Source organism: Camponotus vicinus, unplaced genomic scaffold (assembly GCF_025532165.1).
Source record: "Camponotus vicinus isolate PSW18456_S1 unplaced genomic scaffold, iyCamVici1.0 SCAF_5, whole genome shotgun sequence".
NCBI lineage: Eukaryota > Metazoa > Arthropoda > Insecta > Hymenoptera > Formicidae > Camponotus > Camponotus vicinus.
The window spans coordinates 8,977,196-9,004,020 of record NW_028141977.1 but is presented as its reverse complement, the minus strand read 5'-3'; the positions used below and the strand labels follow the sequence as shown (position 1 = coordinate 9,004,020).

Sequence of the window (26,825 nt, the reverse complement as noted above, 5' to 3'; positions counted from 1 at the left end):
ATATATCGGCGAGGCACTCCCGAAGGTGAAAGAGCATTTTTCAAGACACACAACCGAGACTTCCGCGTGAACGTGACATACACGATATCATTTTATATACGACGATTCGCTTTCATTCGCGGATTTTTTCCTTAAGATACGAAGCTGCCGGTTTTTCTCCTGAAACCCTCTCGCAATCCTTTCCGCATACTGTTCAAAATTTGTTTAACATTCTACCATAATATACATGTGAATAATTTCTATACATTATTGTCTTCCATAGTCGTCATTTGTTAAAAGCGTCGTCTTGCATCAAAACTAATATGTAGTTAGATTCGCGTAACATTTCTGAGCTTGTACTTTCAGTGCCTTTGTACCGCGCACACTTTCTCCCTATCTATATAATCTCTATCTCATTGCTGTTCTCTCTTCCTTCGTCGCTGTCTTGAAAAATATTGTCTTAACTGTCTGAGCGGTAATTTCGTAGACTCTCACGAGAGAATCCGCGCGATTTATAATTCATATTACACGAATCTCTATGAGTCATGTTTATACGCACACATTTCTAAGATCCTCGCGGTAGGATTCCAAAGTAGGACGCCAAAAGGTTAACGGTTATATCCGTGTGTATAGGTTGGACTATCGATAGTGTCGAATTGAGGGGATCCGTCTGAAACAATACCTGCCATTCAAGGCTAATCGAACTGCGAATTGTAACGAAGCGAAGCGACTTCAATTCCATACAATGATTAGCTCGAGAGGTGAAATCGCATCGCCAAAAAAAAGCGTAGCGTAGAAAGTAGCGATGAAATTAATTCAAAGAATTGATTCGCAATCGCGGAGAAGACTATCCGATCATTAAAAATAGTTAATCGAGCTCCTCGTGAAAAGTATAAATTTAGTTTCTCATATATATGGAAATTATTCAAATTTAAGATTTATGATATCGATTCAAATTAAATAATGACTCACATGGAATGAATTAAATTAATTTTATCCTTGTTTCAATCGGGTTTTATCGCAACAGCGAGAGTAATATTGTAAATATAGAAAATCAAATAATTAATATGATATTTTCGCGATTATTGATAGAATTTGATTAATGAAACATTGAAAATAATACGCATAATAATATTAATTTGTAATGAAAAAATAATAATTTTAATAGTTATTATAACTGTCAAGTTATATCAAATTATATCAAGTGATATTATAATAATCACATTTTAGTGAATTAATAATATAACGCATGTAAAGTGTTTCAATAAAGTGAGAAAGAAAAATGCATCTGTACAATTTCTAACTTGTAAATGTTTGCAAGTTTGTTTCGTCGGTCCCGTTCGCTCATTATTTGAACGCGTTGTCAGGCGCTCGTCTTTTCTTTGACGTCTCGCTACGCAGGTAATTTGGATCCAGAAAACTTAGTAATTACTATGTAAATCGGCCCCGCTTTATTAAGGTCGTAATGTATGCGTCTTATTTCGTGCTTGTTACCGCATACCATGCACACAACCGCCAAATTATTCTACGTGCGGATATAATTTGCAAGTTATCGGGAGCGGTCGTTTCGGGATTATAATACAGTGACGGCGAGTAAAGTTGACGGTTCGTTAAAAAAATTATTGCGTTAACTAGGCGTGTTATAACTGAATGTGATGGAAAATTATATGTGGCGCAAAATAATTCCGACACGAGAGAGATCGATATCGTTCCTTTGCAACATATCCGTTCCGATGGACTTTTGATCTCGCACACACGCACGGGAATATAATATAAAAAGTTAAGTGTCATATTCTTTTACATATTTTAAGATAACGCGTTGTCAGGTGCCTCCGAGCGTCAATCAGGTTGCGCATACGTTGAATAACCGAGCCGCAAATTTTAATAAATTTGTAAATTACACGAGCACGGAAATCTTAATCTGGAATCATTAATAATTATTACGAGAATTACTGTTATAATCTTTTTATTCGTCCAATTTTAAGTAATTATTAAAATTAAATATATAGTATCAAAAAATTTGCGATATTTACATTATTTATAGCACAAATAATTATAGTATATTTTCTGATGAATTTTTTATGATAATTGTAGGATGCGAAAAATTGAGAAAACCAGATTTGTCACCATACGTAAAATGCACTTGGGTGATAAATGCAACATCATAATGAAACGTCCGCTTAAAAACTCATAAATAGCTCGTATCATAATTATTTTTTATCCCATATTTTCCACAGAATTTTTATCCCTCTCTTTCTAAATACATACTATATTCGATAAAAATTATTTTCTCTGTTGTTTAAAAGATATTTAAACGTGAAATAATAAAATTTGCTGTCTTAAATGCAAAGACAAGTGCGAGAAAAGAAATAGACGCTTTTAAATTTACTTTAAACTCTTGCAACTTAACAATAATATAACAAATAGAAAAAACAAAAAATATTCATTTGTAACTCGTATGTCGCAAGACACAAAGCGTCGGTTAAAAATAATTGTTTTGCTATTTATTAAAGACAGTTTATAGCAACACTTAAACGCTTAATCTTCCTACCCAATTTTAACAAAACTCTCGTTCCCTTGTAAACGAGCGTCAGTCGTTTTGTTGTCCCCGTTTCGCGTAGCAGGATGACGAAAAGTCGCCACGAAATCCGGGCTCTAGTCGCCTTTCAACGAGGACGGAGCGCAAAACGCGCGCAATAAAACGGCCGCGAGCGGCCCGCGGCACAAGCCGAGTCGTTGCGAGTTGGCAAAGAAAGCGGTGGACTGCAAAAAGTTTTACGGCGACTCTTACCCCACGTTTATTATCTCTCGCGTGCAACGCACGTATACTTGAGCGGTCCAAGTTACGTTTAGTTAATATTCCCCGCGTCGCAGATCGAGCGTTTTGTGTCGTCGTTGGAGCGCAATCGCTCGCCTGAAACGGGATGGTCTTTATGCGCAACGACGATCAAGAATTATTCGCTAAAGATCACGCCAAGTTAAACAGGTAACCTTTTCGCTGCCATCCGTTAAGCACCTGATCTTCTCCCTGAAAGACTCTCGGACAAAAATCCACCTGCAATTTTTCAACGTACACATTTTAACCCGTAACCGTTATTTCTGCGCGAGCTAACGCACGAAATAATCCTATCGGAAATTGATAGCGAGTCGATGCAAATCTTTCGCGATTAGTATCGGTTTATTAGCTTCGCCTGCCTCGCGGTGAGAGAATTCACTTGTAATCTCGACTGCTTTAATTTTTGCACGCGGATTTAAGTGGGACTGACATTCCGCTGCTCGCGATAAGAGCGTGGAAGTAATTTAAACGACAGATACCGTATCACGATGTGCGTATTTTACGTTTCGTTAATATCGCGGCTCAGAAACGGAGCAACATTTACCAGGCGAAACGAGATGCATCGGACGAAATATATCGCCGGCTTCTTCTTCATTTATCTTCGCCGATTCTTCCGCGCGTAAATCATGCGCGCATCTAATTCCGCCCATAGATTCAACTAAAGAGCCTAGAGAATATAAGTGACACGCGCTGCATCACCGCGTATTTTACGTACGTTTAACTGATGCTGCGGTTACAGACGGAATGGTCGCGGTCGACGAAAGTGATACGACCAACGACGAGATGCAGGATGCGACAGAGTTCGTCGTAAATGAGGCACTATTATAGTATCAACGAGAGATCAATTATTAATATTTCATACTCGCGACGTAATAATATTTTTGTACATTTCATGATTACGAGATGTATTTCAAGTTTTTTTCGAAATCTATTTCGAAATCTATTTCGAATTTCAAACATTTATTGTGTAATTAGAAATAATAATTATATTATTGTAATAAATTTAATAATTATTATTGTAATAAATTTAATAATAATTTACATATTAATAATAATTAATAATTTGTATTTACATATATATTTTATGATGTATTGTATTTCTTGTATTAGCAATGATAGCATTAAAAATATATAATATGCATATAATGCGTTTTTAAGAGTGGAAGAATCTCGGTTTAATTAATCGCTTTTATTCAATAAATTTAACTTTAAAACTTGAAAAATTCCTAGAAAAAAAAAATATTTTTAAAATACTAAATAATAAAATGTTTTATTAAGAGAAAGAGAAATAAAACAGACTCGTTTAAAAACAGAAATCTTAATCTAACATCAATTTTAAACACTACGTCCCTAATTTGGTCTGCATTAAAGCGACATATTCTAATGAAAAAAATAACAATCTTGTATTCCAAGCGTTGGGGGATTAAAATTCATCTTGCATTATCAAAATACAGTATCGAAAGATAAACAGTGGTCCCATTGGCTTAAGTGCGGCTCGTGCAGCGGCAAAAAGACCGGAGCAAGTGGTGCAATCGACTCTAGCTACCGACCGCGTGTCGGAGATAAAACGGCGGGCGTAATAATATACGGCGCCGTGGTAAAACGCCTGTTACGCGGATAAATTTGCCGGCTACGCGTAGTCGTTTATCGGATCCGCCGGGCTGCGCCTCGGCGCGCGCCGCGGGTGTGTTTATGCGTTTACGCATTCGCCGCGGGATTTTAATCCAGATCTTTATTGCCTCGCGGGGAGAAAAAGCATCGTCTCGCGACAGCGAGGCCGCACCCCGTGTCGTTAAGAACGCATCGTGTCCCTTTGATCGCCGACGCCCTCCTCTTATCCTGCTGCCAAACGAGACTCCGACGTCTTTTCTGACAATAAGAGGATTTTGCGATAGTCGCACCTTCGAGGTCCTCGCGAAATATCTGGATTATCTCGCGTGACTTTGTGCGAATCGTCTATAATGCTATTGTGCGTTGCCTGAATGTCGAGAAATAATTCTTGATAAAACTCTTCCTGCCACGTCTGAAAATTACGTGTACATGATTTGTCGATGAAAATTTCTATTTAATGTCTTTCGTGAAAAATGCAGATTACATATTTCTGTTAATAATAGAAGGAAATTAATTTTTTTTTCTCGCGCGAAAGTCATCTTTATTATGTAAATAGAGTTATACGCCAAAATATACATATTTGATTTCTCTAATAGCGTACTACGATATAATCTTCAGAATTTCCAACTTGCGGGAAGAATCTTTTAGTAGCGAAAATCAACCGATGATTACGCACTTTTTATTATCGCTTATCTACGTTATTTAGTATTCCCTCTAAGCAAGTTTCCTGGTTGCCACGTGAGAAATTGAACGCAACGTGGCAATTTCGATAATCGTCCGCAATAACCGCTACGGCACACCCGTTCTCTTTATATACATAAGCTAAAATCACGATAATTTTCGCAAGATTTTAAGGTATTATTAAGCAACCATGTCTGCGTAGATGTTTATCTACTTCATTGTTGCCTTCGTAATGCGTATCGATAGAAGATTCTCTATAATGACTCAATTCTCGTTGAACAAAAATTTATAAGTGTCTACGCAACTTTTACATACATTATTTCAAAGATCGAGTGATTGCGAAAAGTGTGATTGTATAAAGAGAAAGCCTATTACTCTTATTTATGAATTATACTTTGTTACAAATGTACTTTTATTAGTGTATAACGATATTTAAAAAAAATAAAAATAAAAAATATTTAAAAAAAATATAAGAAATTGAAAAATACTCCGTTAAAATCTAAAAGTCAAATATTAACGACAAAGATAATTAAAAATTCGCGAAGAGGCAAAAACAATGTGCTGATCGGACAGTGAATAATCTTACATAATACAGAGAATTATAAATGATACTATAATGTTACGATGACAAATGTGTGCGGAAACATTCTCATGTTGCAATATATTCACGATGCACGAGAAGATTTTATTCTCCATTCGATTGAGTAATAGTATACCTTTCGGTCTCTGATTTACAAAAATGATCGTAGCGCATATAGGATGCCATGATACGGGATATTTATGATATTTATTTTGTCAGATTCGCCTTCTCTGCGCGAAGGCAACTTTGCTTTGCCTCTCGCCGGAGACGTAGGATCTTAGCGTAGGATGGAAAGATGAATTAACGAATGAAACCTCGTGACCTTGTCCACGGCGACAGGTATGAGATGCGCGTATAAATAAAAATTAATTACGCGCAGATAAAGCTATGACTCTGATGACTCTTATGACGTTATATCATGATCATAGATAATTCACGACGTTTCAATACAGTTACATTATTGAAATAGAAATTGTGTGTGAGATAAAAAATATATAGTATCTTATATTCATTCGCGCCTCTCGCAGAGACCTGTCATCTTTATTTGCATTAATATTGTGACATAAAACACAAGCAAAAATTATACGATAATTATAAAATGCTCTCATGTATAAGAGAAGTTATATAAATAATATTTAGCTTATCATGAAATTATAACAATGCACTATGTTGCAAGAAACTATGCATGTGTATAAATAATAAAGTTACAAAGTGCATTAAATCTTAAAAAACAAAAGTTTGAATATTACGTTAATATTCAAACTTTAATTACAGATCATTATTATAAAGTTTCTAAAAGTTTATTATGTAAGCTTCATTGCACGAAGGCCATCGAATATTTTTTTCTTCTCTCCGTAAACAAGCACTAATGTATAAAGTGTTATTCTCTCTTTCTCCCATTAACATCTTTTTTTCTTTATGGTCGACGTTGATGCGCGCCCGTGAACGAAGCGGATGACGTCAATAACCGGAAGCGCGTAATTTCGCTCTGATCGATCGCCCTTTCAGCGACGTTACCGTAATCATCTATCCTCGGATAGATCGCATCGGAAATCGCATGCGCAATCGGCGGCATACGGCATATTATCACTCACCGGGAATTTCAAGCGCTATCTTTAGGAGTTGCCAACAATATATCACCGCACACGGTCGTCTTGCACCACCTATCATTATCCGCGATGCCAGGGGTGATTTATCTCCGGTCTTTAGGACTACCGCGTTTCGAACTTCAATTTTTCCGCAGGTAGTCATTATCCGCGAACGAAAGTCAGGGACACTCGTCGCACGCGAGGCGTTTAAAATTTTACGAAGATTGATTTCCGACTTTAAACGGCGAATTCCATTGTCGATACTCGACCCACCACATGCTGGGTACGTTCAGAGAGTCCCAGGAGAGAGATCCACGAGCTTGACTATAGAGCTATAATTCTCAATTTTTTCTAAAAGTTGTTACATCGCGAATAATTTTCAAGTTATAAATGTTGAAAACCAACGAATGTCTTCTTTGACTTTTTTTTTAATTTAATTTCGGAATTATTTTTAAATTTATCGGGATCATTATTTTTTTTCTTAATACCCTGTATGTATTGATGCATTGTAGATAATTATCGCATAAAATTGAGACCCACACGATAATACGAAACATGACAAGCTGAAAATTGACGGTATTTTTATCATAATAATATTTTATAAGAGAATGCCTAATTTTAATTTTATAGGTTGCGTTATGGATGATGTTATGTGGCTAGTTTCTTCGTTTAATGGAACGAGATAACGGCACTTTATGGTCATTATAATCGATAGCTGGTAATAATATTCAGAGAATAAAAGTAGCGGATGCAAATACTTTGAAAGATTTAAATCCATCCATCATAAAAATATTTCTTTTGATAATTGTATATAATATTTTCTCAACGAAAAGCATTCTTAATAATTTTACTAGAACGGTTTAATTTGATAATTTTGCATGTTACACAATAAATTAAATATTGTTAAAATTTTAAGGCTTCAATAAAAAAACAAAATAAAAAATATTTTCATTTATATGCAGCTCTCATATTAAAATTCTTTATTTTTTGACATTATTAATTATCCTGTTATCATATTTATAAATTTTTGCAAAGAAAGAAGTGAATTCAACTTAAAATAAATTAAATTAATGACAAGGACTTCAACTCTTTTTAACAATTATGTATCTATTAAATAAAAAAAATCAATGATTAATGTTAAATACCAACAATATAACAAGATGAATTAAATCAATAATTTTGTATTTATTTAAATAGATGTCAATTAATTATTACATGAATTATCACTCATTTATCAGCATTTAATACATATTTATCGTTGCGATAGACAGCATCGATATAGAAACATTCCTTTTCTTTGCATCATCGATTACAAGACAAAGCAGATAAAAACGCGTAAACGCGCGATAATTGTCTTAATATAAACATTATTACCCAACGAAAACCGAGTAAACCTTGTTTAATTATTTGCCAACGTATCAATTATTGTTGCATATAAGACTTCCATCTTGATCAGAGAACCGCCAAGTATTAATTATTGAAATTTTATTGCGCAACCGACGCATGTAGCATAAGAGTTCCTTGTTTCTCGCGAATTAAAGTGGCATCTCGTGCGAAGTTGCGAAGTTCACCCATCATGCTCTCATGAGGATCGCACACAAGAAAAACTCTTCCCCTATACACATCGTTATGTTTGTACGTGCGTCTTATAGTAACACGTGAAAGGCCCCAGCTTCACCTTTAAATCCTTTGCTGGCGCAAAGGCGATTACTTGCAAGCCATTAAAACTGTCATACCGAGGAATCTTTCGACGATTAATCGCGGTTTTTATTGGCCTCTCAAACAGGACGACATTATCCCCAGACTCGAAGTTCAACGTGCCGATTTTAGCGCACTATTTTCGGCACTTTCACTTCCTCGATTCTACGCTGTCAATCAACGTGAAATTGAAATGATTGGTCGCACGTCTTAGAGTGGCGATAACGAAGACCGACATATTTGCCGATACGCATTCGCGATACTCGACGCGACGCAGCTTTCTCCATACGCATAGATCTCTCATCGATAGTTCGAACCTTCACATTTTTTATTTCGAGAGAAATAAATATTTAATAGCTGTAAAATATATATGTATGTTGTGTGTATGTGTGCAATTTAATGTACAATGGTGGATCATGTCGAGGAACACTACGAACGAGGCGGAGGTTAATCGTACGAATCTAAATTTTACCTCGCTATAAGTTATTAATCTTGCTGTCAAATTATATTACTAACTATGATTTATCATTATGGTTACATCTTAGCGCACGTTGGCATTAAGATTGCACGATAATACTACGACAGAATGGTTATCAAAGTTAAGCAAAGTTGATATTTAACAACTTACAGCACATGTTTTTTACATGTACAAAGATATTCATCACTGATAACCTGTCGATACTTCTTTACATATTATTGCTTTTTGTATTAATAAATAGGAAAAGCTTACAAAATATTAATATTTTTATTTCATCATACGATGACTTTCTCTTTTCTATAGGATCTGTACAAGCAAAATTTTAAATTAATCAATTTTCCATTAAAAAAGTTTTTTTTTTATTATATTCTATTTTTAATTATTTCTCGTTTGATTCAACATTAAAGACATTGTATTTTTAATTAATGATTAATATTCTTTATTTTCGATTAAATAAATCAATATATCAGTTTCCGTCCGCAAAAATTAACATTATAATTATTAAAACTAGATAGAAAGAAAAGATACTAAATTCCTTCGTGAAAAAAGAACGCTTCTTAAGCGAAACGTTCATCGACAAATGTTGCGCTAATCTTCTCTCATTTCGTGCATGAGAAGCGTGAAGCTTCCTAAGGTAACTCATGGTATCGTTAGATACCGCGAAAGCGCCGATTCCAAGGATATAATTAACGACACGAGCCCGAGCCGGTAGCAAGGGTTAATTTTTGCGCTCCCGCTCATCGACTGGAAACGCGGTTAATGGAATCTTCCCGATGCTGTTGTACGGTTGTGGCGGAATCATCGGCGTAGCCACCACGTGCTACATCGAACGTTGAGATGCCGGCACCGTCACATCTCAGAATTGCATCCGGATTTTTCTTGAAACTCGTCTCGCACCTATCGCGACCTTATCGGCTTATATCTTACAAAGGTGCTGTCTACGAGCTAATCCGTTCGGCCTCGTTTTCTAGTTGATATTTTTATATCAACGAATCCTAAGATCGGGAAATGAAGATTCATGAAATACAAGATTCTTTGCGATGATCATTTAAAGAGACTGATGAGTCAGGTAAAGAGATTAATGAATTGCACTTGTAACAATTTTATCAGATGATGATTCAAACTAATGATTTCTTGATAGTTTTTGATAGTATATAAAAATTATATCAAAAATTCTATTGTCCCTTGTTTGTCTAGAAATTGAAATAATTCATTGGATTATATAAAAGTAATATGGTAGCATCTTGATAGTCCCCTGCACAGAAATTTTACATTCTTTTTTAAATCGAACCATTATTAATTAAACTATATTTTTCGATTCGAAAAATGTAAATTCCAGTAGCAACAGTAAACTATGAATATACGTATAGACAAAATAATGACATAAAGTCATGAGAGAAAAGCGATTATATAAACAATAGAAACGCATCACGTTTTAAATAATGTCAAAACTTTACGATAAAAATAATAATCATGCGAAAAGGGCAACTGACAATGCAAATTTCTTAAAGCGCGAAGGAGTATGCATTAATAGCTGTGTTTTATTATAGCCGTGGATCTGAACATCTGATTTGTTGCCGAGTGTCAGAATAGAATACGTTCACAGACTTCGAAACAGGTATAACCGTGTGTAGGCGGGCACGTCAGCAACAGCTGTTCCCTCTCCCGCTTTTTTCTCTCTCTTACCACGTGAGAATTTTCTATAGTTTGAGACATGCTTGCACAATATGGCAATAAAGTATCAAAAATTTAAAAAAAAAAGAAAAACATATCCTTATATTTCCAAACACATTGTAATTTAAAAAATAAAGAAATAAAAGAATCATTACTAAAAAGATTAACGCAAAACATTATTGTGTAGAACGATTGAATAAATATAATATAATTTTATCTTGGACAAGACGTATTTGAGCTTGGTATATTTTCGATAAATTCAATGTTTAATATAATGTAATATTGTATTAAAACCTTGTAATTTTTTGTAAAATTGTATTAATAACTTGTATTATTTTGTGTGCTTTCAATATTTTTAGAAATTCTTCTACATGCGCTTTAATCATAAAAATGTCAGAGAATATCACTATTTTTTCGATTACGATGATGCCCATTACCGAGCATTACATAATTCAAAATTTTGTATAATGTATGAATTCAACATTGCCGAGACGAGAAGAACTATAGACTCACATCGTCTCTGTCGTCGTCATCAGGATTCTCCTCGAGGACGAATCCGACCTCATTGTTGTTCCTCGTGAGTGACGGCAGTTTTCTTGGCGTCAGCTCCTCGCCATCCGTGTCTCTTTTCCGCTTGCGATGCGCGTCGAGCGCGACCTCGTGCTCGTCCAACATGTCGGTGATCATCAGTTCCGATTTAACGCTTGTCGGGGACACGACTTCGTCCAGCGGTGACATGGTCCGGTCAGTCTCACCGGTCTCCAGGACGGACATGGTGGACATCAGTGTCCGCTATTTTGATCGCCAGAATTCGTGCAAATCCGACGAGATAATCACCAGTAGAGACCAAGGAAGTATGGACCAAGCGCGCGCATAGAGCCGCCTTTCACCGTTAAATCTCGCGAGCTCGATTATCGAAAGTTCCCAAAGATATTAACTAATTAATCCTGGTCCCTTTAATAAAATTGCATCATCATGGCGATGCAATCCAGAAATCGAGCTTGTGTCAGTTTGCTATTTCAACGTGTCTCGATAATGAGAGGTAGGAGAGATACTCGTGTATGATTAAATTTCAATTCGATCGGTATATCTCTGTACGTTTATCGTTCTGCTCGACGACCGATGCGAATATCATTCGATAATGATCGTTTGATGAGAGAGGAATGCGCCGGGGATTTGCTTTCACCATAAAACTTTGGCCAATTACGACTGCCGCTAATGTCCATGTATACATTTGTTAAGTTACTTCGTCGACAGTAATATCTTCTGATTATTTCTTGATAGTATAATGACAGTATAATGATGGTCCATTAACCGGATAAACTTCGTTTATTTAAGAGAAATATCAACAAGTGGTCGCACAGATTAAACCGCAAAATTGCACGTGTGTAGCGAAATGTCTCGTAAGTTGGAGAGGTTTTGCATTGATAAGTCCGATTAATTTTCACGTACGATCCAAGCGTTAAACTTGCTACCAATCCTAGTAACGTGCTTATTGCGATCATTACCATTTGATTATGTCTAATTTCAAGCGCGCATGAATACGTGGTTTCCTCAAATACTGGCTTGAAAGTTAATAAGAGACACAATTAATGCGCTTCTGAAAATCATACGCTCTCTTTAAAATTTTAATATACTATCACATATTACTAAATGACATCCATCGAAGTATTCAAAGCGAGGAGCTGCAATGGCACTACTATAATTGTATGCAAATTTGCTGTCAGATGTAACTTTCACTACTTTTGAAGAGTCATCGAGGAAACTGTGCTTCTCGGTGCACGTTATATCCCACTCAATTAAGAGAGCTTAAAACGTCTGCGGTATTTGCGAACAGCTGTCAGCGCGCTGTCTGACATGGAACTTCGATATCTCGATCATATGACGAGGAATCGTGCACTGTAGTCGCTTTAATAAGATCTCAGTAATACTGTACGAACAAGATGGAATCGCGTTTTACAGACAATCAAACGTACATTGATCATAGCACGGGAAATAACCATCGCGGAATAGTCCGTAGAATATTTAGCGGAATTTTGATCGGAAACCCCGGGCGTTGCGAAATTTTTCATCGCGATATCGTGAAATTTCGTCGCATTTTAAAACTCGCGGGGGACAGTTCAATGCCTCCCCGATTTCTTGCGTCACGATCGCCTGCGGATCGTGTCTCGTATTCATGTGATGCGTCAGCTTTCGAACGAGTTTTCGACGCTTCGAGTTTCGAGGCGATCGAGACGAGAGGGACGACCTCGCGCTTGTGCGCGCATTCAACTCTCCGACTCCGCGCGCGATACGCAACGCGCGGTAGAATCCTTCCTATTTGCCTCTCTCTCTTTCTTTCTCTTTACCTCTTGCACTTGGTCGCGGCTAAAGTAGCTTCGACCGCTCGGGTGGGGACGTCGATGCGTAATTAAACGGCATATCACGCGTGGATTTTCCTTGTAGTCGGACGTGGATTGACGCGCGTCATTCATTCGCGATTCGTTTCGCACTGTGAACTTTTCCTCTCCGTTGTCAATTAGGATGATTAATGAATTTTAGTTTGGAAAAATCACGGTGATGAAGCGATACTAGTTCTCTTGGGATTTTCTTCGAGATCGGTCGGATCCAGATTCAACAACATCCAATGGCGTACGCTCGCGTGTGTCGAACGACGTAGAAATTGTGGGCCACCGCCGAAAGTCACGTGGCCAGGCTAGTTCCTTGGTGGCGAACCGGTGTCGGCTACCATTCTCACAATCGACAGCATGCTTGGCCGCTCGACTCGGCCAGATTTCACTCGCGGAATCGAGACGTAGAAGGTGAACAGTAGCGAGATACCGTCGATCGATCGACGCGCACGATGCGTAGACATATCCTCTCTCAGTTTACAAGGCCGATGTTATTCGATCTTCCGTAATAAATTACGTTGTTCATGATTTTGATATCTTCTTTCGCTGAAAAAGTCGACCTCCTGTTCAGCGATCGCGATTCGAGTACCAAAAATTTTCACTGTCAACGCTTGATTCGCGCATTACACAGAGATCTCATCATTCTCGCTTATATAATCGCGTTCCGAAGAGACACTGCTAACGGAAATTATCGCTTTTCGCTTGATAGCGTTTCGAAATATTGACATCTCGCGACAGACGCGATCGATCAATCATAGGCCACGTGCACCGTGTCACGTGGGGGCGAAGAGGAGACGTCGTCGTTGATTAACGTGGATAACCCGATCTGCGGTTGCAGGAAGGGCGGTTCGCGGGATTCACGGCACGAGGTCACTTCCGGAAAAGTCGCTCGATGAAAAGCCGCGGTATGCACTCTTTTTAAATGACCGCGTATTGGTCGAAGGTCGGCGAGGATCCCGATCGAGCGACACCGCGTTGGCGCGCGCGCCTCTCGAGAATGGCCTAGAGGCGAAAAGAGGAAAGGATCTCCTCGAGTGGCGCCGCCCGCGGCAGGAGGGGGCAGATTTGTCTCTCTCTCTTTCTTCCTTTCCTGTTCATTCTCCTTCTGCCTCTCTCTCTTTCTTTTTCTCACTCCTTCGTACGTGGAACAAGTGTTGGAGCTGCGCTCCGTAGCACGATATATGCGCGGTAGACCACCACCATCACCATCGCGCGGCGGCGACCATCACCGTCGCACACACTTACCATCGTCGATTCCGCATAGTACGTCCGCTGTCCACCAACACCATCAACGATGCCAGCTGTCACGCTCTCCGTCTCGTTCCTACGCAATCTCGACTCCGTCGGCACTGCTTCCGCTCCGACGAGCGCCTCATCTCTCCTCTCCTGTTCTTCGTCCTGCCTGCCCCCCTTTCGTGTCGTTTCCTCCACCGTACGAGCGTTCCTCCTCTTCGATCTCGAGCGTCGTCTCTGTTCGTTCCAGCAGTCGTTGCTAGATCGCTCGGTGTCTCTCTTTTTCTCATCTCGTTGGACAGAAATACACGGTATATCCCGCGGATCGAGGAGGATCGCCGCATAGGATGAGAATTTTACGTTTCAGTTGAATGTTCCCTCTTATACGTCTCGTTTGTTTCTCTCTTCTTCCCGATCGCTGGATATCTTTGATACGATCCCGCGGGACAGGCTTATCGATAAACTCGAGTGTATGTTTATCTTGGATTGCTTTGTCGCGCTACCTTCGTGGATCAGACGGCCGAGCTACATGTCAGGGCCAAGACTCAAGTCAGATCAATTTATCCGACGTATTCAGAATTTTTTTATATTTGTTACTATGATTACTCTCTCTATATATGTATAAATGCTTTATACATATGTACAAATGCTTTATACAGTAATTAAGTAACAAATACATATTACACACACAGACACAAAGTTTTTTTATATTATATAAGAGCTATATATTTATACACGTATATATATTTTAAATATATATTTTATAAAATACACATTTTTTATGTATAAGATATATATATATATATATATATATATATATATATATCTTATACATAAAATGATATAGTATACATAAAATGCGACATAAAATGATATAGTATAAAATAAATAAATAATATATATATATATATATATATATATATATATATATATTATTTATTTTATACTATATCATTTATTAATTTTAAAACTTTCAAAGATTATTATTATATTGGCATCGTGAATCATTATTTCCTTTCCCACCTCTCTCTTTATTTCTTTTTGTTATTATATTATATTTAATCAGGTAAATATTAATAATGTCTAATGATCTTTATTTATTTTTGCTTTTTCTTCTTTCATTCCCATCCTGACTGACGCCGAAATATTTTAATTTTCATATCATCGATTTGCAGCAGCGCGTATCTTCGCAACAGATATCGGATCTTGTCTTTCCTCAATCGCGAATCGTTACTAACGACGTACGATCTGTCTCTCGCGCAGTCCACACAGATCTGATCTAACACTAGATCGCTTTAAACCGGTCTCTCTCCTTCTCTCTCTTTTTCTCTCGTTATCTTCGTTACTTGTTTTCCCAATTAGCTTCGCGCGTATAATGCACGCACGCTTCTCGATGTTGCGCGATGTGAGTGAGAACCAAACTCGGATCTAATACCAGTGGCGTCGCAACAAAATACGATTCAATAATCGATTTATTTGCAATAAATTGTTGAGAAGCAACGAGATGTGCGAATCGAATAAAAGCAAAATCGAAGAGTGAAAAAAATTGACTACTATTTTTAAATGTATCTACATATGTGTTTACGGGCGTATGAAAAAATATAAATATAAATTAAGAATTTCCTCCATAATAAAATTTGAAATAATAATTAAATTTAGCATATAATTTTTGCAACATAAATTTTAAAAAAGTCGCGTATGAAGTAAAAAATAGATGTGTCACTATCGTTAGATCATTAAGAATTAAAAGCACGCGTAAAAGAGCATCGAATGTGTATATATAATATTAATATAATTAATACTTATATAATTAATACCTAAATTATTATAATTAATATAATTAATAGATGTCATTAGAAAATAGTAATAAATTACAGTGTTTAATTAATCATATATTTCCGATGCCATCTGAAATTAGGACAAAATTTGAAATTTGAAATAATAATTTGAAATAATAATTAAATTTAGCGTAATTCTTGCAACATAAATTTAAAAAAAGTCGCGTATGAAATAAAAAATAGATGTGTCTCTGTCGTTTAGATTATTAAAAATTAAAGACACGCAAAAAAGGGCATCGAATATGTATATATAATATTAATATAATTAATACCTAAATTAATATAATTAATATAATTAATAGATGTCATTAGAAAATAAGTAATAAATTACAGTGTTTAATTAATCATATATTTCCGATGCCATCCGAAATTGGGACACTATCCGTTCTCTGAGTTCAAAGTGCAATCGATAAAACGCAACAACGTTAATTTTACGCACGTAGTTTATTACGCTTGTACATACGATTCGTACATATCATAAAGTGTCGTTCTTATATACTTTTCGTAACTAATTATTTACACATGGGAATCAATAATAAAAATAATTAATTTTAATTATCGAACCATTATAACGCCGCAATTATGTCTCATTACGATACGATAAGTAAAACTCGATCGCGCTACTTGCGTCGTTACATTTCGTGCCAATTTGATGGCAAATATCAACGGAATTATCCGCGTGCACGTACGCGAATGTATCCGTGAACATTCCTTCATCCATTACCCGAAATGCGAACAGCGACCAAGGCAAAATGAGTCGCTCATTAGGAAAGAATGCAGCACCGCACGGCAATAAGCGACGATATATAATTTCAACTGCAATAAAATCTTGTCTAAGCGACGAGTGTTCTTCCGCATAGCCTGTGCTGAATTCGCGTCGCCCACAAAAAGCGAGGAGAGAGCGATGCTAACGGTTTTAAAGCACGGTCCGCCACCGTCCCGGATTACAGATTGGATAATCGATCGTTTAAAATACGCGATCGATTCGATATTAACGCGATGTATGCGGTTTCACTGGAATTTGATTGAAGTAGATCAATCCACATACGTGCTGTAACAAGCGTGCGTAAAAATCTTCGGCTATATCGAATTACGAGGTCAATTACGCTTGGATAGTTGATTTCTCTTTCTTCTATCGGTTCTAATTTTAACATTTTTGCACGTATGTTTTAATGATTTCTGTGTAATTTAAATTTTTATATCGTTCGATTATTATGCAAATAGACGATTCCTGTCATGATAATAAAATATTTGATTTATCGCTCATTTCTTAACATTATATTTTAGTTTAAAAAATTTAATTTTACGACCAATCTAGCTTTTATAAAATTCGTATCTAAAAACGAAGAAATTAAGAGCTGGATAAATAAACAAATTAAAGACGAAACTAATAACGTTCTATAAAAGTGGATTCATGTCGATCGACTTGCGCAATCGATGATTCACCTCGATTGTACACGCGCCGACAAAGATATTGCGGAAATTTTTCACGCACACAAAACCGAATTTGTTGCGGTGATTAATACCCTTTAACGAACGAAAATATTCGGGTCAGGTGAGCAGCGACTGGCAACGGCGGGCCCCGATGATCCCGACGATTCACGAGGCTGGCCCCCTCGGCATACCAAGACAGATCATTTCTTTTCCTTCGTCTCCCCTCTCCTCCCTCTCTGTCTCCCTTCTGTTCCCCTTTGCTTTATGTGCACCTGTCCAGACTGGATGGATGATATTCTGATCTCGATTCTTGCGAGTAAAGCTGGCGCCTCTTTTTCAAATCAAACGAGTGGAAAGGCTTCTACGGATAACGTTTTTCTTTATCAAAAAGCATAATGCTTTCTTTAATTACCGAGACGTAAAATGTTCTCGAGAAATAAGTATATATACTTCAATTAACAAAAGTAGAATAGCTCGTAGAAATTATTGGAGCTCGTTTCATTTTTAAACATGTACTTTTAAACGAGTGGAATTATATTTTAATTAAGAGAAGAAATATTTAAAAATATAATTTAAAAAAATTTTTTTTAAATATATAAATTTTATTATTTGTGTGACATTAGTTGTGACATTAATTAGAATTCTGGTATTATAATTGGATATAAAACATGTAAGAAATTTTTTGAAAGATGTCAAAATGTATGCTGTCATGAAAATAAAACTGTCGATGTTAGTGGCGATAGTTATTTATGAAGTGTTTGCGGACATACTTTAAAAAGGCACAGTTTGACGAGCTCTATAGCGCGATTTGTAATCCTCTCTCCTTCTCCATTCACCAGTTTCTTGTGGAGAAGCCAAATCCTTATCGTCGTACATGCTAAGAATTCCTCCTTAGTCGCCACCCACGTGTTCATACGATCACTACTGAGAACAGCAACGCGATCGTCGACCACGTGCGAAAAAACTGCACGATAGGTCGGGAGGAAAAGCGTCGCGTCAAGTTATCCGGGACGCGAGGGGAGGGAGGGGGAAAAAGAGGGCGCCGAGAGGAAGATACATTTTTCAGATTATAACGGACTGCCGTTCTTCGAGCGATAATGCGAGTGTATACATCGATGGCACCGAGAGAGACGACGAATGACAGAGAGAGAGAGCTGGCATTCCCGAGAGAAATCTTGGAGCATATTTTCACGTCTATTCTGAGGGCGCGTCTCTGCCGGATGCAGATAGCGGCGGCCGTGTCGCGGGATGTGTGGCCACGTATGGGTGGCGCACAATATCCCCCTGATGGTGAAGACCATCCAACCTGCACGATACGATGTAATACTCGCCGGGATAATATATTGCTGTACAAATGGCACTAACCCTGCATCCCCCGCACGCGCGTACCTGCATACATTCGCTTATCTCCGCTCGATTTTCACGACAGTGTCGTCAACCTCGCCGTCAGCGACGTCGGGTTGTCGTAGGTGGTCTCTATGGAAATGCGAAATTGGCGAAGCGCTACGGATTGTGATGTGTATCTCTTGTACGGGGATGTGTCATTTGTTCGTTTTCTTTAAAGCACAGAAATTGTCGCAGTTTCCCCTTTGCATCATCATCGAATTCATAAAAAGCATCATAATATATCGACAATATACCGTCATGCTTGTGTGTCATGTGATTGAAAATCAATTAATAAATTTCTCGAAACAGAGAACTGTCAGAATTCATCGACGCAATCAAAACAACTCGTCATGTTTGTGCAAATAGTGTTCTGCTCTTCACGTGTCACGCGTCGTGTGTGAGTTACGATGAAATTCTGTGAATTAAACAAGTCGACAGAGCGCGTTTAAATAGAGAATCGATCGATAACTCGGTGATAAATGCGAGCGTCGACTACTAGAAATTACACTGCCAATTGCGTGTCGTTGCCATTCGACTTTGCGATCGCAATCAGCGACAGTTCCACCGCGTCCATTCCTATTTCATTTCTTATCCCACAAGCTCGACCAATGATAGTGGCAGATAGGCGTGTCTTGTGTTGAGAGATTTGTTATTACAATCACGTCTTCGATCACGCGATTTAGAATCGTGTTGAGAATACTGGCCGTTACTATTGTGAGATCATGGTGTGTCGCGTTCACATTATTCTCGAATAAGTTGTTGTTATCGGAACGAAAAATCGCATCTATTTCGTGATCGATATTTGCTATTTATAATTTTTTTTTAATTGAAACGAAATTGATTTGATGATATTTAAGCAAGAGCGATGACGAGACGGGATTTTCCTCACGTTTACTATTGTTATGGGACACAATCTTATCAGACGCGATATATTTTTAATTATCTAAAAATATAAGAAGAAATTTCTATTATTTCTAATAAGATTACGCAGTCTCTTGATGTATCTTTCAAAATATAAATATATCTTGTTTTTCATCACATAATTAGGAAAAATATATTATATATTAAGATATGAAAAAATAAAGTAGGTTGAAAAGATGAAAAATTCCCGGCATAAGATATAGATGTAGCAAGTACAGTAATAACAAGCTTAGTGGTAAAGGTAACTTCTGCCACACTTGATGTCGATGCTATATCTTAACGAGACCAGTCACGCGATCGATACTATGTTATAAGATGTATCTCTCTTTCTCTCTCTCTCTTTCTCGAAATATACATTTACATTCCAGATTCCACGAAATACTAAATCATTAATGATATCTCGCAAATTAGCTCGCGCATGCTAATTATTATTATCTTCAAGATCATATAATCCCTCTTCGTATCATTAACTTTGTTCGGTGATGCGTTCCTTTACGCGTTGACATTCCGCAAAAACGAAATGTAAAATCTTATCCAGGGATTAAATTCTCTCATTAACCAGTTTATGATCATTCGTATAGGATTTCTGTATGAAATCATGTAGACCCGTAAATTAAATTCAGAAGACTTGCATCATGTTATATATATATAAATTTATATATATATAACATGATGTAAGTCTTCCGAATTTAATTTACGTATCTACATGATTTTATAAATTTATATAAATTATATTTTATATATTTATATATAATTATATTATATTTTATATATTTATAATTTTAGATATTTATAAGAAAGTTTTATAAATTTATATATTTTACACACATATTTATATATATTTATAAAACTATTTTATTTATATTTTTCTATATCGTGTCAAAAATATTTATTTACTTTTCAATGTGCACCTTGCAATTTTTACATGATACTAATAATTTAAAAATATAAAAATAGATAGTGAATTTAATTGAATTCTCTAGTCTCTTATTTTTCATATGAGATTCTACGTCATCATTATCTTTGAAAGAAAATTCGTAGATAAAACTCGTTTTAAAAGGTAGTTTTCCATATCTCGCGTACGTCGACTTAGCGCAGCCAAGTCGTAAAAAATGATGACGACGAGAATCCAGCTCGGCTATTAGAGCATGCAGCATCTCGTCCACGAGATCGTCCGTCCTGAGTGGACTGCTTGCGGTTTCGCGATCGAGAAGTGGTTGCGCGAGTATCTGGGTGGATAGTCGCGAACGTGAACCGCGATATCGCGCTCGTAATGCATCTACGTGCGTTATTACAAGTTGTTCTCTTCGCTTTTTAACGCAATCGCGTTCCATACCGTCGTAATAATACACGAATCGAACGGTCCCAGCTTTAGGGCCAGCCACTCATCATTTAGCGAGTCGATCGGTGCTCGAAGAAAAATCCGCTGTGACTAGAGATTAGCTCGAGAATGATCTGCATGTAATATCATGCAATTCGATTTTCTCGATTTGCATGAGACCTTCCTGGTCATTGATGTCGTAGTCTATTTCGTAAAGCTTGATAAGTCGACGATCAGACGACGACATGATTAATGTAACAGGTACATATTTGCAAATTATTAGAGGTGACGTATGCCTCCTTTTTTCAAGAACGTGATAATAACAAGAGAAAGCACCTGTCATCGTGATAGAACAGAATCTGACAAATGAAATTTTATCTGCCATATGTCAACGCGAGCATACATAAGTTTAACTAGAAGAAATAAAACTATTTCTATACCGTAAAGACCTTTACAGATACGGCGACAAATGGAAGCGGTGCTTTACAATCAATTTTATAACTCGAAATTAGACAAGCGTATATATCTTTCTCATAAAGATATTCGGAAACCTTGAAATATGCTGTCAAAAAATTACACAGCTATAAAATTTAATATTTAAAGCTACATAACGGTGCTTGGGATCGTATTTGCACATATACTATTGTATCGGATGCCAGAGTACCTACGAATATGTCTTAATTACCTTATACAGAACCTTATAAAGGTGCTATAATTCACACATACGCGTCACGACTGGAATCGCGCGTACTAGTCATTTTATTTCCAGCATCAATATTTACGGTAATCGGCGGCGAGTTGATGGATAATCGCGTGGTACGCGGCTTTTATCCCTGCGTTTTATTCCCCGTTAATTCTTCAATAAACGCGCTACAAGCATTTACTTCGTTTTCATTGCGCGCGGCGAGGTAAAGCGGGGTAAAATAAATTGCGGGGTGGCGCGTAAACTTATTGTCGGTGCCATCTCGGGCGGCCGAGAGCGGCAACTCGTGAGAATGATAGAGAACGACAGGACAAACATTAATGACGCGTATGGTGAATGCGGTATGTCCGGTTACGTGTTAATGCGATTTTATAACGTGAACGGCTTCTTACGGCTATGCGCGACTTCATGTCTTCAGAGGCAATCGCTATTGCCTTCGTTTTTTCAGACACAAAGCGAAAAACCTGTCGCATTGAAAGCAGCATTGTGCAGGAATATCGTAAAAAATGTTTCTACCTGAATGTGAATAAACAATAAAACGATTATCAAAACTATTGTCTATATATATATATAATAAAGATTAATTATGATTAGGACTAATTAAGATTTATTTAATTAAGATTTATTTAAGATTAATTTAGATTTAATTAAGATTAATTACGATTAATTTAGATTTAATTAAGATTAATTTAAAACAACTTTTTAAATAGTTTCTATCTAAAATATAAATAAATATAATAAAATAATAATAAAATAAATAAATATAAATAAAATATAAATGATAAATATATAATAAAATAATAATAAAATAAATAAATATAAATAATAAAATACAAATTGATAGTATCTCTACCTAACAATATAAATTCTTTTTAATCAATTTAAAGTTCGTATTTTTCCCCCTCACAATAAAATGATATTTAATATCTCACATCTTTTTTATCGCCTCTTTCATTTATTTGTTCACAAGAGTTTCTCGATCATTTATCCATCTAATTGTAAGAAAAAAAGTGCGAACTCTAACACTGATGGATCGATACTAAAGATCTATCACTAAGGAACAATAATAAAAATTTAATGAAGGAAACTCCAACGATAGCTCTATGATCATTTATCAAATTTCACATGCAAATACGACACATTCAGCATACATTCGATCACTATCTTCAATTAATTATCCTTCTCAAGTTGCGCGCTTTCGCTCGCACAATAATTCTTCCGGGAACATTTCCTAGTTTTCTTACTACTACTTCTTTTTTATATACATGTTTCCTCTCATTCTTTTCATCAAAGCATGTCTGTTTTTCGCGCGAATAAATTTCCACGTCTCTCTCTTTTTTCTCGCGTATATCGACGTTTTCTCTCCTTTTCTCTCTCTCTCTCTTTCGATCTCTTTCCGCGTCCGTTCCGTCCCTTTTTCCTCGAGATTCCGCTCGGCTCGCGCTCGTTTGGTCCAGTCCAGCATCAGGTCAACGCCCTAGTGACCAACGCACCTTGTTCGTCCGTTCATAACGCGCGTACGTGTGATTGTCCCTCGCGCACGTGTGCGTGATCTTGCGCCTCGCACGCGCACGGGCCCAATCTAGGGCAAGCGAGCAGATGCCGGAGCGCGGGCAAGCGCTTTTTCCTCGTCCACTCGCGGTATCGGGGAACTGAACGAGATCCCGATCGAAAAACTCGGGAGGTATCATCGCGATGCGAGGTGGATCGTCCAAGATTTATGGATTCAGGGAGCCGACTTGGCCGGGCATCCCTCCTGCCACCGCGACTTCCGTTAGCTAAGCTCGATTCAGTATTAAATATGTAAATTTAATAAGAGTTGCGCGGAGACGTGGTTTTCAAAATTGAGTTCGCGTAATATTTTTCATTCTTAAGTATACAGTTGCACGATGAAATTAATTTTCCTTTACGTAATTCAAATACATACATAGTTTCCCCTGATGTAGTTTATTTTTGATCTATTTTTGTCGAGTGTCAGTTTTCTCTTTGAAATTTCTTTAACTGATATGTCAACTTTATGTTGTATATTATATTGTAAATAAATAAAATAAATGGCAATAATCGTGTGAACAAACATTTCTCGTTTGCATATGATTCATAACACCCAATATATACCCAATATATATCAAATCTAGACTACATTCTTCCAATACATCCAGACATTGTCTGCCCTGATTATAAACTAGTTTGTTATTTGTAATGATTTATTGGAAGGATGTTCTCTAATGCGCGTGATGTATTCTGTAATGATGTATGCTCTTTGTATGTAGCGGTAACGTGGATTTTCAACGTAATCATTTCTGCCAGACGGTCGCGCTGCAAAACGAGCAACGAAACAACATCGCGTACAGGCTCGTCCCTCATTTTCTTCCTGCATTTCGCTGTCCAATGTTCCACTCTGACTGTCGTGCACCATCTCAGGCATTTGCGCGAAGGAAGGATTGCGCTCGACGACGTGGTGAAAAATGGATAATCGGTAATTGCCCCTGTGATCGTGCGGGACGAGGACAATCGGCGCAGTCTTAAACAATTGGTCGCCTATTAGAATTATCGTTGCTCACAATATCGTATCTAATCAATGTACTTTAAAAATTAAGTTCTCTTGATTTAATTAGTGCTATCAAAATTTAATTTGCCGATCAATTTTTTAAGCACGCTTGAATTTAATTTATGAATTTAATATGTATATCAAGATTTTGAGTAAATTTGACTCTTTAATGTATTTCAAAAATTTAAATATGCTACTTATAAACAGAAAAAATTAAATATATAAATATTAAAATTAGAAAATATACTGAATGAAATTAAATAATCTATGAGAAAGAGAGAATATGAGATTAATACATTTTTGTTAAATCTTAGTGCTTCCTTGTCTACCAGTGATAAGAGAGATTTTAAGGAACTAATTTATGACATGTTCGTTTTAATAGCCTTAACTGCGCTATTAATCGCGTTTTGGTTGCTGTACAATTACCTTATAAGAGTGAAAATCCTGTTGTGTTGCTTTTATCAAGATTACGTAGGAATTGTAGATTAGGGTCGAAAGATTAGAGATGTGGTGGAGAAGTACGTTATTACGTGAATATTATCTTGCATGCTGAGAGCACGGCAAGTTGGACTGAAGAATAATATTGTGAATTCCAAGTAACCTGATTTACAGTACCAGAGTTGAAAACTTATAGTTTCGTAATCATGAGATAATTTTTTTTTTAATATAACTTTCGTTACATTTTAAACAAACAGAATAACAAACATTAAAAACAAATATTCTTATATATTCTATATTATTGCCTCTTTCAAACTACTGTAGAGATGTAGTATACGAAGGAAATTACAAAAATTTAAAATGTTTAAAATTGCACACTTTCTGTGTTTTAAAAATTACAATTTTCCAAAGAACAATTTTTATATAAAATATTTAAAATAACTGTGATAAATATTTATGAATAAATCAGTCAGAAATAAGAAGTCAAACAATGAAGAAAATATTTAATTTATAGATTCCGATATTATCTTAAAACTGTAATATTATCGAATCTTGTTGTATATTCGTAAACGCGGCATGAATTATGCATTTTAAAGTTAAAACTTTAAAACTTTTAAAGTTTAAATAACTTCAAATATTTTTCTATATTCCCGATAATTACAAAATAAGAAAGCATAAGATGATATTAGCGCTTCTCTATAAATAACTTTAAAAACGTGTGGTCTTTCGAAACCGGCTGAGACATAATGTGTATAATCAATGTTTCAACTTGTAATGACCGATGAAAAGCCGACGTGTCTCGTGTATTAGCTTTTGAATAGAACTTAGATATGGCCACTTTAGTTTAATGCTAGAATGTAATATCGCAGCTTCTTTTTAGTTTTCGAAAGTCAATTATAAGTAACTTGGGTTTCTTTTCAAATAAATCCGTTCGATTATAACGCTTCGCTGTTGGAAGTTGGAAGAGATATACAAGTCATGTTCTCTCACATACTTCTTAATATATGATAGCAAGAAATTAATATCTATTAATATAATATTAATATTAATATATAATATAATATTAATATAATATTAATATTAATATATAATATATAATTAATATAGAATTAATATAGAATTAATATAGAATTATAAAAATAACTGCATAATTTTTAATCTTTATTCGTGACTAATTTTCTATTTGTGGTTATTTAATGGAGAATTTAATGATATCTTAATAATATTAGCCAATAACGTTTAAATGATCAAAAAGATATGCAATATATTATATATCAATAAAGCTGTCATTTTTAGTAAACGTGGCCAGGACTTCCTCGTTCGGTAAAGTCCTAGCATCAGTTGCGCACAATCAGGCACGTAGGATAATCGCGTAGGATTTACCGTGGCACTACTCGGCTACACCAGAGATCACGGTCTCTCCTCGCCAATGACACGGGCGGGACAGAAATTACGCCGTTTGGTGCTCGCTCCCTCAAGGCTTTTAATTTCAATGGTATGCCGCTCCCCCGCGATTTCGAGATCGGAAGGCGAGAGGGGGGGCGAGGAGGGGAGGCAAGGAAAGCCCACCCACCCCATCGCGGATCCTGACCGATTATTTCCCGGCGTTATTAGGGCCACCCCATGTGCAGGATCCGGCGAGCGGAAAAAAGGGAACGTTATGGTTAGGGAAATTATGGTATGGCTTGCCGGAGCGTGTCTGCATCGCGTAAGTGAATGGTACGAATAACTACCATGTGTGTAAGCTGACGTTCGGGAAATACGCAAAGTTTCGATGCACTGATGAAACGCGCAAGTTTGCATACTGACATTGACATTGTATACGCTTTAACACTCGATTAATTTTTATTATGAAGCATTATATTACTGATGAAGCGTAAAAAGAATATTATATTCACAAAAAATTTTATAATTATAATCATATTGAGCTAACAAATTATCATCACGCATTAAGTGATAATAAATTACTGAATCGTTTCTTAATTGAA

General features: G+C 36.5%; 1 protein-coding gene and 1 long non-coding RNA gene across 2 annotated transcripts in view; one reads left to right on the top strand and one right to left on the bottom strand.

The window, feature by feature from the left end:
• Tfap-2 (transcription factor AP-2) overlaps positions 1-14,220 on the bottom strand; it is an 81,380-nt gene extending 67,160 nt beyond the window's left edge. Inside the window, exon 1 of the mRNA XM_083100688.1 lies at positions 11,139-14,220. Within this exon, the coding sequence (XP_082956814.1) occupies positions 11,139-11,408 (270 nt within the window). The 5' untranslated portion in view covers positions 11,409-14,220. The remainder of the gene's footprint in view (positions 1-11,138) is intronic.
• The window catches only part of LOC145972248 (uncharacterized), a 35,564-nt gene extending 10,364 nt beyond the window's left edge, over positions 1-25,200 (top strand). The window contains exon 3 of the long non-coding RNA XR_014439110.1: positions 24,122-25,200. This is a non-coding gene — a long non-coding RNA (uncharacterized LOC145972248). The remainder of the gene's footprint in view (positions 1-24,121) is intronic.
• Positions 25,201-26,825: the final 1,625 nt, after the last annotated feature.